Source organism: Rhinopithecus bieti, unplaced genomic scaffold (assembly GCF_001698545.2).
Source record: "Rhinopithecus bieti isolate Rb0 unplaced genomic scaffold, ASM169854v2 scaffold_33065, whole genome shotgun sequence".
Taxonomy (NCBI): Eukaryota; Metazoa; Chordata; class Mammalia; order Primates; family Cercopithecidae; genus Rhinopithecus; species Rhinopithecus bieti.
The window spans coordinates 1,233,898-1,248,055 of record NW_016814114.1 but is presented as its reverse complement, the minus strand read 5'-3'; the positions used below and the strand labels follow the sequence as shown (position 1 = coordinate 1,248,055).

The following is a 14,158-nucleotide window of genomic DNA, read 5'->3' as shown; positions in this document are numbered from 1 at the left end:
CTCACTGCCACGTCCTCTGAAGCCTCACAGCACTTCTCCCTCTCTGAAACCATGTTACTCATGTGTGCACATGTGCAAGTGTTCATGTGTGTGTGCATGTGGGATGTGTGCGTGTGAACTGATTGTCTCCCTTCACTAGAACCTAAGTACCATGAGATCAGGGAACCTCGTCTCTCCTTTCCTGCTTTGCCCCACGCCTATGACAGTGCCTGACAGAGTAGGTACTCAATAAATAGCTGCTGAATGCAGAACAAAGGAGGCCCCGTCGGGGCACCCCTGGGGGAAGGGAGCCAGTGGTCTCCAAGGAGACAGTGTCCAGGGGCCCCCAGGTGAAGGGACCCCAAGTCCAGGGCGGCCCCATTGGGTGACCTGGCTGCTGTGGATGAGGACCCTCGGCATGTCAGAGGGACATGCTGGTGAGGTTGTCCTGGCTCAACAGTCCCTTCCGGCCCACACCAGCCCCATGCCCACTGCCCCCAGCACCCCCGCCACCCCCACAGTACTCATGCAGCCTGTGCCGCAGTGTGACGAGGGCTGACCCCAGGCAGGCGCCATTGGGTGCATGGGGCCCGCCAGGCAGCTGGAGCAGCAGGGTGGCCACGCCGGCCATGCCATCTTCTGTGGGCTCGAGGGTGATGGGCCCAGCTCGCAGCCCAGCAGTGGTGGCAGGGATGGCTGGCGGGCAGCAGCCCCCTCCCATGGGTCCCCAGGGACCACCGGCCCCTGTCAGCAGCAGGGGTGCCAGGAAGGGCTCAGAGCGGCGGAAGGCGGGCGGTGGGAGTCCAGCTGGCTTCCAGGCAGGGGCCGGGGCAGTAGGGTCAGGTGGGAAGCAGACAGTGACCTTGGCGAAGGGGCGGCTGGCCATCTTGGTCATCTCCTGCAAGTGCCGGCGCTGCTCCTGCCGCTGATCCAGAGCCTGCTTGGCCTTCCAGAGGAGCACACAGAGTGAGAGGAAGAGGAAGAAGCAGGAGAAGAAGACGGAGAAGAAGACAAACAGGTCGATGTGGGCCTGGTCCTGCCGGAAGAAGAGCAGGCCCTGCGAGTCGGCTGAGCCGTTGGCACCGGGCCCACTTGGGTCTCCCACGCCCAGCAGCAGCAGGTAGAAGCGGCTCGACTTGAGGGCATGGTGCTCATGTGGGTAGGTGATGACCAGCCGGTCCCGCACACTGCGGAGCCACCAGCATGCTGACGGCTCCGGTCACTGTCACGTAGGTATCACCCCGTGGCCACAGCTCCCGTTACCGTGGCTCTGCTGGGGTGCCTGGGCCACTGCTGGCTCCTGCTCCTCCTGGATCCCCGGCCCCCCGGGGCCCACCATCTGCAAGGGGTGGCGGAAGTGGGGGTGGCTGGATGTGTACAGTATGGACGCCAGTGTCAGGGGCCACACGGATCACGAAGGTGTCATAGGAGGTGGAGACATAGAGGTCCACGGCCCCAAAGGTCACGTCCAGCGTCAGGCGGATGTCCACGTTGGTGAATTTGGGCTGCACACCAAAGAGGACAGTGCGGCCAGGGCCTAGTGCCCGGCGCTTGGGCTCATGGAAGCAGTTGGTCTGCGACGTGGGGTCCAGGCAGCACTCCTGCTCCACTGAGATGAGGCGGTAGCACTGCTGGCCACCCAGCGGGTTCCCATGGAATGATTCTCGGCACTTGGCACACTGCGGGCAGGGTTAGAGGCGGTGGCCATCAGGGCTGAGCACGGTGCCAGCCTGTCCCCCAAGCAGCAGTGACGAATACTCTATATCCACTGCTAAGTAGCCATTGCCCTGGGCCTCACCCCCACTGCCCCAGTCACTTCCCTGTGACCCCCGGACCTTCTCTGTCACAGTGTAGACCTTGCCAGGACCTGACACTCCAGCACTGCTGCCCCTGGTGTCATCCTAGTAACCTGAGCACCCTGATACTGAGGCCTCTGGCACTCTGAGGCACAGCAACAAAGAACGCTGCTGCATTCCGGCTCTACTTCCTTGCTAGCTGTGTGGCCTTGGACTAGTGACTTAACCTCAATAAGCCTCAGCACACAGACTTAACCCATGAGCTCTGCACATAGGGAGCAACCATGGCTTGCTCACAGGACCGCTGAGATCATGTGCATGGCACTTGGCGCAGGGTCAGCCAGCCTCGCCCGCCTGCCTGGATGCTTCTATACTGTGCCAGGCGTTCTCCCACCCCGGGGCCTTTGCACTGACAGACCCTCTGCCTGCATGGTTCTCCTTTCACTTGCCAGCTTGTCAGGCCCCCTTGCCTCCTTCAGGTCTTTGCTCAAGAGCCTCCTTCTCACGTAGGCCTTCCCTGGCCACTATGTCCTGTGTCTACCATTCCCACTCCCCAACAGCCCTAGCCCCTGCTTTCTACTTAACTTTCCTTAGCGCTCATCACTGTCTAACACATGAGCATCTGACTTGTTTGTTCATTTCTGGATGCCTCTATGAGAATACAAACCCCTAAAAACAGAACATTTGCCTGCTTTGTTCCCTACTGTGTCCCCAGAAACCCACACAGTGCTTGCCATATACTAGGTGCTCAATGACTGTGTGCTGAATGAATGTGTGGCTGGATGGATAACGGCTATGATTCCTGTGGCTTAGTGGAAACCACTCAAGTTCTGAGATCAGATCAGGGTCACTCCAGGCTCCAAGCCTAACTGACCATGTGATCTGGGGTGATACTTCTTTTTTTTTTTGAGACAGAGTCTTGCTCTGTTGCCCAGGCAGGAGTGCAGTGGTGTGATCCTGGCTCACTGCAACCTCTGCCTCCCACGTTCAAGTGATTCTCCTGCCTTAGCCTCCCGAGTACCTGGGATTACAGGCGCCTGCCACCACGCCCAACTAATTTTTGTATTTTTAGTAGAGAAGGGGTTTCACCATGTTGGCCAGGCTGGTCTCGAACTCCTGACCTCAAGTGATCTGCCTGCCTCAGCCTCTCAAAGTGCTGGCATGAGTCACTGTGCCCAGCTAGGACATTTAATGTCTGAATCTGTCTTCCTCTTAAGTCTGTACCCCACTGAGGCCCCAGCACAGTCTTGCAAAGCCTTTCATATCTATGCTGTCACCACTGTCTACACAGCACATATCCAGCTCTGTGGCAGGTACTCCTGGCATTCTAGTTATTACTGCAATCACTATTAGAACCAAGAGAAAACAGGCGCAGTGACTCATGCCTGTAATCCCACTGCTTCGGGAGGCTGAGGCAGGAGTGCCGCTTGTGCCCAGGAGTTCGAGACTAGTCTGGGCAACACAGTAAGACCCTCATCTTTAAAAAAAAAAATTTAAATTAGCCAGGCATGGTGGTGTGTGCCTATAGTTACAGTTACTCAGGAGGGTGAGGCAGGAGGATCACTTGAGCTCAGGAGTTCAAGGCTGCAATGAACTATGATTGCGCCCTTATACTCTAGCCTGGGTGACAGAGTAACCCCAGTATCAAAAAAAAAAAAAAAAAACCAAAAGCCTGACCAGGCACAGTGGGTCACGCCTATAATCCCAACACTTTGAGAAGCCAAGGTGAGTGGATTGCTTGAGCTCAGGAGTTTAAGACTAGCCTGGGAAACATGGCTAAAACCCCATCTCTACAAAAAAAAATTAGCCAGGTATGATAGCACAATGCTTGTAGTTCCAGCTACTCAGGAGGCCGAGGTGGGAGAATGATGGAAACTGGGGAGGCAGAGGTTGCAGTGAGCCGAGATCGCACCACCGCACTCCAGTCTGGGTGAAAGAGCCAGACCCTATCTCAAAAATAAATACATTAAAAAAAAAGAACCGGCCAGGTGCAGTGACTCACGCCTGTGATCCCAGCACTTTGGAAGGCTGAGGTGGGCAGATCATAAGGTTAAGAGATTGAGACCATCCTGGCCAACATGGTGAAACCCCGTTTCTACTAAAAATACAAAAATTAGCCAGGCGTGGTAGTGTGCGCCTGAAGTCCCAGCTACTCAGAAGGCTGAGGCAGGAGAATCGCTTGAACCTGGGAGGTGGAGGTTGCAGCAAGCTGAGATTGAGCCACTGCACTCCAGCCTGGTGACAGAGTGAGACTGTCTCAAAAAAAAAAAAAAAAAAAAGAACCAAGAAAAACTGCTACTTCTGAGCAGCCAACAGACATGGTAGAGGAGGAGGTCTGATTTAATCTCTGAGACTCCCTGGTAAAAGCCAATAGGCCTTTCCCTTATCAAGAAGGCAGAAACTCTGGGCTGGGTGTGGTGACTCACGCCTGTAATCCCAGCACTTTGGGAGGCCAAGGCGGGCGGATTGCCCGAGCTCAGAGACTTGAGACTAGCCTGGGCAACATGGTGAAACCCCATCTCTACTAAAATATAGAAAATTAGCCAGGCATGGTGGCACATGCCTGTAGTCCCAGCTACTCAGGAAGCTGAGGCAGGAAAATCACTTGAACCCAGGAAGTGGAGGTTGCTGCAAGCAAAGATCACACCACTGCACTCCAGTCTGGGCAACAGAGCAAGACTCTGTGTCCAAAAACATTAAATTAAATTAAAAATTAAAGGCCGGGCGCGGTGGCTCAAGCCTGTAATCCCAGCACTTTGGGAGGCCGAGGCGGGTGGATCACGAGGTCAGGAGATCGAGACCCTCCTGGCTACCACGGTGAAACCCTGTCTCTACTAAAAATACAAAAAACTAGCCGGGCGAGGTCGGGGGGGCCTGTAGTCCCAGCTACTCGGAGGCTGAGGCGGGAGAATGGTGGGAACCCGGGAGGCGGAGCTTGCAGTGAGCCGAGATCACGCCACTGCACTCCAGCCTGGGCGACACAGCGAGACTCCGTCTCAAAAAAAAAAAAAAATTAAAAAAATAAAATAAAAAAGCAGAAATTCTGGCCCAGGATAGAAATGTTAGGGGTAAGGCTTGTAAAACTGTTGCCATTTGGGGTGGGGTTGCATCTCTGCAGCTATTATTTTTCCATAGATGGGGAAGGGAGACTGAGAGCAAGGGACTTTCTCATCCCTCTGGGACTGGAGAGAGAAGACAGGTGGCGGGAACTGTACTCTGAGGAGGGAGCCTGGGACATTATGGAGGCAAGTCTGGAACACAGCAGCCACCCAGGTGGCCAGTGCAGGCACTCCAGGAGCCTCTGTGCAGAAGAAAAAGGGAAATGCACTCCAGGGGAATTTGAATCTGGGTATTAAATGATATGAGATCTCTGCTAGCCTCAGTTCATCAGAGGGGGTCTGCCAACTGGGAAGAATCTGCCTGAAAATGAAGCCAATGCAGAGGAAAGCAGAATCAAGATGCAGAGAGACTCCTGATGGCATTGTGTGAGTACCTGGATCCAGCCAGTCCTGAAGGCAGACCCCAGACCCTCAGTTCTAAGAGTCAATACATTTTCTTGTCTTCTGTTTTTTTTTTTTTTTTTTTGGAGACAGAACCTGCAGCCTCGACCTCCTGGGCTCAAGCAATCCTCCCACTTCCACCTCCCAAGTAGCTGGGACCACAGATGTGCACCACCATGCCAGGCTAATTTTTAAATTTTTTTCAGAGATGGGGTCTCACTATGTGGCCCAGACTGGTCTTGAACTCCTGGGCTCAAGTGATCCTCCCGCCTCAGCCTCTCAAAGTTCTGGGATTACAGGCATGAGCAACCATGCCCAGCCCATTTTCTTTTTTCGGTGCAGCTACCATGAGATAGATTTTCTGGCATGTGCCACCTTTAGCTGTGACTACTTGTAATGGAGACTGTCTCCCCACCAGTCTGAGAGTCCCCCAGAGGCTCATATCTGGGTGCCCAGCATCACCGCCCAGGGCCTATAACTGAACGGGGCTCAGGAACAGTCTGTCAAGCTGCCCTTGATCCCAAAACTACTGATTCAGAACCATGTTGTCAGTCCTGCCCGAGCCTGGCTACCTCATCCCAGCCCTGACCTCTACAAGGTGTAAGGCCCTTGGCCTATCACTCACTTCTGCAGCCGCACCTGGTACTTGTAGCAGTCTCGACGGTCACTGGGGGAGCTGCCCTGGCATGTGCCTGTCTCTGTGTTGTTCTGACACGGACAGCCCGTCCCATCCTGCTCGTTACATGTGTCCGCGTGGCCGTTACACTGGCATCTGGGGAAGAAGTTGAGGGTTACGGAGCCCCCATGGCCTGCAGCGGTCCAGGATGGACACCCTCTATGTGAGCTCAACTCTGTGCAACAGGCCAGAAGAGGAAACTGAGGTTCACAGAGGTCAAGCTGTTTGCCCAAGGCCACAAAGCAGTTAAATTGCCATTGGGGTTAGAACCCAAGTTGCACAGACTCCAGTACTCACTGAACACCCAGAAAGAAGGAGATGGAAAGGGGAGGTTGTTCCAAGGCCTCTGCCCTCAGCCGTCCCATCTTGTTCTCCATCGGGCCGCTCTGTGGCCTGCACTTCAGCACTAGCCTTGGAGGTAGGGAGTGGCATCACATTCCAGATCCTTCCCTACCCCGACCTTAGCCTGGGTGCTCCCTGGGGATGTCATCCTCTCCTGACTGGGGGCAGAGGACTAAGGAGGGGGTCTGGCTCTAGAGCTACTCCCAGTGAGAAGGGCCGGATCTCTGGCACCCCCGTTCCTCTTACTTGGTGCACTTCCCGTCCAGGAGGAAGTAGCCCTGCAGGCAGCTCTCGCATTTCTCCCCATAGCTGTTATTCTGGCAGTTCACACACATGGCCTCGTCTTCACTAGGACCCTCTGTCACCCAGTTTTCAATCTGGCCAAGGAAGGACAGTGTGATCACAGAAAGGCATGGACCAGCCCACTCCTTCCCTCAGACCCAGGAGTCCAGGCTCCCACCCCCTCCTCCCTCAGACCCAGGAGTCCAGGCCCCAGCCCCTCTTCCCTCAGACCCAGGAGTCCAAGACTCCCGCCTCTATGCTCAGACCCAGGAATCCAGGCCTCCAGCCCCTCCTTCCTCAGACCCAAGGGTCCAGGTCTCCAGCCCCCTCCTCCCTCAGACCCAGGAGCTCCCCAGCCCCTCCTCCCTCAGACCCAGGCATCTGACCCCACTCTCTTTCACCTCCTCTGGGTCCAGTGAGTACTTCTGTGGCTCTCCCTTGGCCATTTCGAACTCCTTCTTGGAGATGCAGACGTGGCTATTTCCACGACAGAAGGTGTGGCAAGGCCGGCAGGTCCCGCCCCCGACAGCTGAACCCACAAACAGTGGGAGGCACTGCTCACAGTGGCTGCCCTGAGAACCGAGGACAGGGTGGTCAGAGAGACTGGAGAGTCACCTGGGGTAGGAGGGCATGGGGGGCACAGGGGCAGGTTCTGAGAGCTCATGGGAGGGCAGCAGAGGCTCGGCTACCTGGTTTGGACAATCCCAGCCTCCCTGGGATTTAGCCCCTGCCTTCCCTTGCACACCTGCAGCCCAAAGTCCTGAGCTCAAAAGCCCTTCCCTCCATTATCTCAAATCCTCCTCCACGTGCCTGTCCTCCTGGCCCAGCTCCCACTCTGTCCACTAGTCCAGGGCAGATCCTCTGGGATCCAAACCCAGGCAGCATCCCCCAAGTCTCCACACATCTCCCTGGGACAAGGCTCTGCCTTATCTATTCCTGGTTTATCAGGGCTCAGAATGAGATGTGAGCTGCCTGAGTGTGGGATGAAGGCAAGCAAGGGCCTGGGTCCCAGGGTCGGGGGTCTGAGGCCCCAGAAGGCCCACCTTGGTGTGGTTGCGGCAGAGCAGGCAGTGGTCGCGCGCCCCAACACCAGCACATTCACTGTGGCGGTTACAGCGGCATTCTGTGGAGCAGTTGCGACCCACAAAGCCAAAGTGGCAGCGGCAGTGGTCGGGCTCCACGCATGAGCCGTTCACGCAGCCCTGGGCACACACAGGGCGGCACAGCCCTGTCACGCTGCAGGGGCAAAGTGGGGGTCAGGGCAGGTGGCCACCCTCCTCATGGCTCCATGGCCTAGCACCCAACCCACTACCCCACCCTCTTCTCAACTGGCTGCTCATCCCTGCTCTGTCCCATTGCTATCTCCTCTTCAGGATCTAGCCCACCACCTGCTCCAGGTGTAGCTCACAACCCGCTCTCCTCTTTTGAAGGTACCTTATTCTCTTTTTTATTTTTTTGTAAAGATGGGGTCTCCCTATGGGCTGGTCTCAAACTCCTGGCCTTAAGTGATCCACCTGCCTTGGCCTCCCAAAGTGCTGGTATTACAGGCATGAGTCACTGTGCCTGGCCATTGGGGTACCCTATGAAACTCATTCTTCCCTGCTCAGTCTCACCACACTTGCCCTTCCGGGATCAATCCCACAGCCTTCATGCCTGGAGCTTTCTTTTCTTCCATCCTGCCTGGCTCTAGGCCTCATCCATTACTGCTCCCACAGACTCTCCCACCCTAGCCTGTCTGGCCCCCGCGCCACCTGCAGCCTCACTTGTCCATGGTGTAGCCTGTCTTGCAGCTGCACTCATAGCCATGGGGCTGGTCGTGGCAATTCTGCGTCTCGTTGCAGTCATGGTGCCCGTTTGCACACTCGTCCTCAGGGGGGCAGGACAGGAAGGCCCAGGAGGCCCCCAGACGCCCACACGTCAGCCCTAACACCGGGGATACAGCGTTTTACCTGGACGTCTGTACCACCTGCCCCAGCCGCCTAGGCCCTCCCTCCTACTTCCTCTGAGTCCCACCTCTGGGTCTGGCCCAGTACCCCCATGTTCACTGTATCAGACCCCAGCCAAGGGCCAGCCCCTCTCCCCCATGCCCAAAGCCCTCTCACCATCACGAGGGCCGCTGAGTCCACCCTCCGTGCAGCGACCGCCTCCATCCTGGCCCCCCCAGGCACACCAGCCGCAATGGGGGCGCCGCAGGCACGAGGCACACTGGGTTGCTTGAGCACAGCCCAGGGAGCAGCTCTCAGGTCCCCGGAGTAGCCGCCCACAGCCTCCGGCCATACATCGCAGCGGCAGGTAGGAAGGGCTCAGACACTGTATGGGGAGGGGAGGGGGATGGGGATGCAGGAAAGAGAGAGGTGGGGAAATAAGGTTAAACAAACACATTCTGGGTATCTTCCCATACCACACCCTCTTTGAGGTCTCGCCCCTCCCTGGCCACAGACAGGTAGAGCAAAGTGGACACTAACTGGGGTCTTCAAGTTTTCCCGCTCAAGCATTTGTAACTACACTCCAAGGCTGGAAGTCAGGCTGGGGAGGATCTTGAAACTGGAAGGTTGCCTGGCCGCAGTGGCTCACACCTATAATCCCAATACTTTGCGAGGCCACAGTGGAAGGATCACTTGAGCCCAAGAGTTCCAGACCAGCCTGGGCAGCACAGTGAGACACCATCTCTACAAAAAATAAAAAATTAGCTGGGCATGGTGGCACACACCTGTAGACCCAGCTACTTGGAGGGCTGAGGTGGAAGGATTTTTTGGGCCCGGGAGGTGGAGGCTGCAATCAGTCATGACTGCACCACTGCACTCCAGCCTGGACAACAGAGTAAGACCCTGTCTCAAAAAAAGAAAATAAACTGGAAGATCATGTAGACTTGGGTTGAAGGGATTGTTTAGATAAGCAAATGATGATCAAAGAAAGAGGACGCAGACAGACAGGAAAAGAGCAGGCTGCAGAAAGAGACAGAGATGAGAACCACGTGCCCCAAAGACAGATGGAAAGGCAGCTGTCCAGGCTCTGTCTCCAGTTCCTCGTGAGGCCCTGCTGTACTTTCTACCCTGGATTCCAACAGGTACCATTGTATTGGTGGAGGGAGTTCCCCTCCTCACTAAGAGTTTCTGTTTCTTCAAGGTAAAGGAACAATGGCAACGATCCGAGAAGGAGACAGAAAAGAGTCTCAGGAGTGGGGTTGCAAACCAGTTTCTTAGAAAAATGTAATCCCAGCACTTTGGGAGGCCGAGGCGGGTGGATCACGAGGTCAGGAGATCGAGACCACCCTGGCTAACACGGTGAAACCCCATCTCTACTAAAAATAGAAAAAATTAGCCGGGTGTGGTGGCGGGCGCCTGTAGTCCCAGCTACGCAGGAGGCTGAGGCAGGAGAATGGCGTGAACCCGGGAGGCAGAGCTTGCAGTGAGCCGAGATCGTGTCACTGCACTCCAGCCTGGGCGACACAGTGAGACTCGTCTCAAAAAAAAAAGAAAAGAAAAAGAAGAAAAAATGTGGCTGCTGAGGCAAAAAAAAAAAAACGCTTCTCCCACCCCACACTGAGAAGCTGAAGAGTCCTTGGTAAGGGGGTGGGTAGCAACTCACAAGCCATATTTATATGTCAGGACCCCAAAAATGTGCACAATGAGATTCAGGCTCTTGGAAACTTACCTCAGTGCATAAGGCATTTTATTTATTGCTTGGGCCATAAGTGAAGTATAAGAGGAAAGAGATTAATCTGGGCCGGCTGCCTGAAAGCACTTAGGAAAAGGCAAAGCAACCATGGAATCCTAAAATAGAAAACCCTGACTGCTGTGGCTGGAGCTCTGAGCCCACTGAGGGGCCTGCAAAGAGCTGAGACTTGCTGAACTGCCAGAGGCAAATTCTCTGCTGGGCTGGGCTTCCAGATCTAAATTTAGGACACTTGTTGGCAGATGGTGGGACAATCTGGGAGGGGTAGAGCACCCTGAATCCTCAGTCCTGGACAGCACTTTCTGCTGTGATCTCCCTAGTGACCAAATGCAAAGACGCCCAACACCATACACTGCATTTCCTGAGTTTATGGAAAAGGTGTATGAACATAAGTTCTGAGAGCAGGACTCTAGCTCGTCTGCTGATATTCCCTCCAGCCTAGCAAAGCACCCAGCAGAAAGAAGGTGCTCAATGATAAATTCGCTGAAGAGAGGGAGGGAGGATGGGAGGAAGAAGGCAGACGGGAGAAGGGTGTCTCCGCTGCCTGCCCCAGACTCATAGGCCAAAGTTACTAAAAAGAACAATGCTGGGCCAGGCAGTGGCTCACACCTGTAATCCCAGCACTTTGGGAGGCCAAGGCAGGTGGATCAAAAGGCCAGGAGTTCGAGCCCAGCCTGGCCAATATGGTGACACCCGGTCTCTACTAAAAATACAAAAATTAGCCGGGTGTGGTGGCGTGTGCCTGTAGTCCCAGCTACTCAGGAGGCTGAGGCAGGAGAATCACTCGAACTCGGGAGGTGGAGACTGCAGCGAGCCGAGATCGCACCATTGCACTACAGCCTAGGCGACAGAGCAAGACTCCGTTTCCAAAAAAAGAAAAAAAGAACAATGCTGGAAGGTTAGAATCAGGTAGCCCTTGAGCCAAATCACAACAGGTCTCACCTGTTATGTTTGATTTGTGTGGTGGAATCTAAGCCAACACTTCTTTTTTTTTTTTTTTTTTTTAAGACAGAGTTTCACTCTGTCACCGAGGCTGGAGCGCAGTGGCACAATCTCAGCTCACTGCAACCTCTGCCACCCAAGTTCAAGCGACTCTCCTGCCTCAGCCTCCTGAGTAGCTGGGATTACAGGCATGTACCACCGCGCCTCGCTGATTTCTGTATTTTTAGTACAGACAGGGTTTCACCATATTGGTCACGCTGGTCTTGAACTCCTGACCTCATGATCCACCCACCTTGGCCTCCCAAAGTGCTGGGATTACAGGCGTGAGCCACAGCGCCCAGACTAATTTTTTTTGTTTTGCTTTCTTTTGTTTTAGAGATGGGGTCTCGCTTTGTCACCTAGGCTGGAGTGCAGTGCCGTAATCATGACTCACTGCAGCCTCAACCTCCCAGGCACAAGTGATCCACCCACCTCAGCCTCCCAAGTAGCTGGGACTACAGACACACACCACCATACCTGGCTAATTTTTTTTTTTTTTTTTTTTTGTAGAGATGAGGGTTTTGCTATGTTGCCCAGGCAGATCTCGAACTCCTGGCCTCAAGCAATCCATCTGTCTCAGCTTCTTGAAGTGTTGAGATTATAGGCCTGATTATAGGTTGAGTGTTGAGATTCTTCCTGAAGTGTTGAGGTTATAGGCCACCACACCCAGCTAAGCCATCACTTTAAAGCTAGGAGGTTTCATAGAAAGTCTGGCAAAAGTCCCCTCTCACATTCACATACACCATCAACACTATGCTCATCTGGCCCCTGTGAGCAGGCTGTGTTCTCCAATTCACTGGCCCCACCTTGTCCCCTTGCCTCCCTCCTGGCCACTCCCCAATCTCCTTAGCCATCCCAGCTCTTCAGGCATGTGAGAACCTGGCAGGCACCAAGAGGCTGGGGGAACAGCACATGCCCACAGGACTGTGGGTATGCCTTCTGCTCCCTGGAGCTCCCACAAGGATAAATGATGGAAATTTCAATAATATCTGGGGAGTACCCACACCACCAGTAGGACCCCAGGCTTGGAGACAAGAGGCCCCTGCTTTACCACAGACCAAAATCACAGGGGGTTCTGCCCTTCTGGCCACATTGAGAGCCCCCATGGGGAACTCCCGCAGTCACCCTCTTGGTGTGTCCCATACAATGGAACCCTCCCAGTGGCAGGACTTGGGTCAGCCAGATTGGCCCTCTCACCACTGCTCATTACAGTAACAATGATCGGCCGGGCGCGGTGGCTCAAGCCTGTAATCCCAGCACTTTGGGAGGCCGAGACAGGCGGATCACGAGGTCAGAAGATTGAGACCATCCTGGCTAACACGGTGAAACCCCACCTCTACTAAAAAATACAAAAAACTAGCCGGGCGTGGTGGCGGGCGCCTGTAGTCCCAGCTACTCGGGAGACTGAGGCAGGAGAATGGCGTGAACCCGGGAGGCGGAGCTTGCAGTGAGCTGAGATCGCGCCACTGCACTCCAGCCTGGGCGACAGAGCGAGACTCTGTCTCAAAAAAAAAAAAAAAAAACAGTAACAATGATCATGATCATTAACCATTTTTTAGTCCTTCCTGAATGGCAGGCATTGCTCTATGCTCTAAGTAAATTATCCCCCATTTAAATGGTACAACCTCCCTAGGGGACAGGATCTAGTGAAATGATTCCCATTTTAGCTAACTCTCCCTGAGGTCTCGGAGAGGGGAAGTCACTCATCCAAAGTCAAACAGCCAGGAAGTGGCCAAGCTGGAGTCAAACCCAGACCCCACTGACTTCACAGCCTGAGCTTTTGATCACAAGGCAAACTACCTCCGGGTGAGAGCTAATGTACCACTCCCAGGCAGGGCTCCTAGCACTGGATGCCAAGGTCTGTGGGATTCTTGGTCCTCCACACCCTGCCCTCCTGGTCTCGGATTTCCATGAAGCATTGTTGGTTTCTTTTTTTTTTTTTTTTTTTTTGAGGCGGAGTCTCGCTCTGTCGCCCGGACTGGAGTGCAGTGGCCAGATCTCAGCTCACTGCAAGCTCCGCCTCCCGGGTTTACGCCATTCTCCTGCCTCAGCCTCCCGAGTAGCTGGGACTACAGGCGCCCGCCACCTCGCCCAGCTAGTTTTTTTTGTATTTTAGTAGAGACGGGGTTTCACCGTGTTAGCCAGGATGGTCTCGATCTCCTGACCTCGTGATCCGCCCGTCTCGGCCTCCCAAAGTGCTGGGATTACAGGCTTGAGCCACCGCGCCCGGCCGCATTGTTGGTTTCTTTAGTCCACCTCTCAAAATGGCAAGTGTCCCACATCCCTGCACTGTTGTCTACTAGTGTCTGGGTGGCTGGACTGATCACTTAGTTCATGGGTTGTGGGATGGTGAGTAGTTTTGCCTCCAGTGGGTCTTGCACAATCGAAGTATGAATGAGGAGTGTACTCTGGCTGAGTGACAGTGCTTCCACATGTTACAGTGGGAGGTGAATGTGTCTTATCTCCCACTGGGGGGCAGTGGGGTGGGGTGCGAATGCCTTTGTCCGCCACCACAACAGTTTAATCATGTCAGCTGGAAGCATCTTTGGAATGGACTTTCTGGAAACAAGAGAGCATGTGCTGGGCAGTCCAAGGGGCAGACTGTCACGGGTACACACATGCCTGCCTAGGCCACACCCACCTTCAGGAATGATCTCTCCACCCCACAGCCTAGAAGAGGCCTAGATCTGACCTGCCACGTTTGAACTGCGTGCTCCTAGCCCTCCCTGGCCACACCCCACTACACCAAGGCTGGACATGTAGCTCGTGCACTAAGTCAGAGTTTCTCCTCGAGAATGTGAGCTAACCGACAAACACGGAGATGAACGTGGTCTCTGGAATTAGAAGGCATCTAGACTGGGGGTCAAGGCCGCCATCTGAGGCCATGTGTGTTGACTATCAGGCCGAGAGAAAGCAGACAATGGAGA

General features: G+C 54.6%; 1 protein-coding gene across 1 annotated transcript in view; it reads right to left on the bottom strand.

The window, feature by feature from the left end:
* Positions 1-215: 215 nt before the first annotated feature.
* The window catches only part of MEGF8 (multiple EGF like domains 8), a 52,131-nt gene continuing 38,188 nt past the window's right edge, over positions 216-14,158 (bottom strand). The window contains 8 exon segments of the mRNA XM_017849853.1: positions 216-1,195; positions 1,197-1,658; positions 5,915-6,047; positions 6,540-6,670; positions 6,977-7,147; positions 7,619-7,811; positions 8,339-8,498; positions 8,678-8,885. Coding sequence (XP_017705342.1) covers positions 401-1,195; positions 1,197-1,658; positions 5,915-6,047; positions 6,540-6,670; positions 6,977-7,147; positions 7,619-7,811; positions 8,339-8,498; positions 8,678-8,885 — 2,253 coding nt within the window. The 3' untranslated portion in view covers positions 216-400.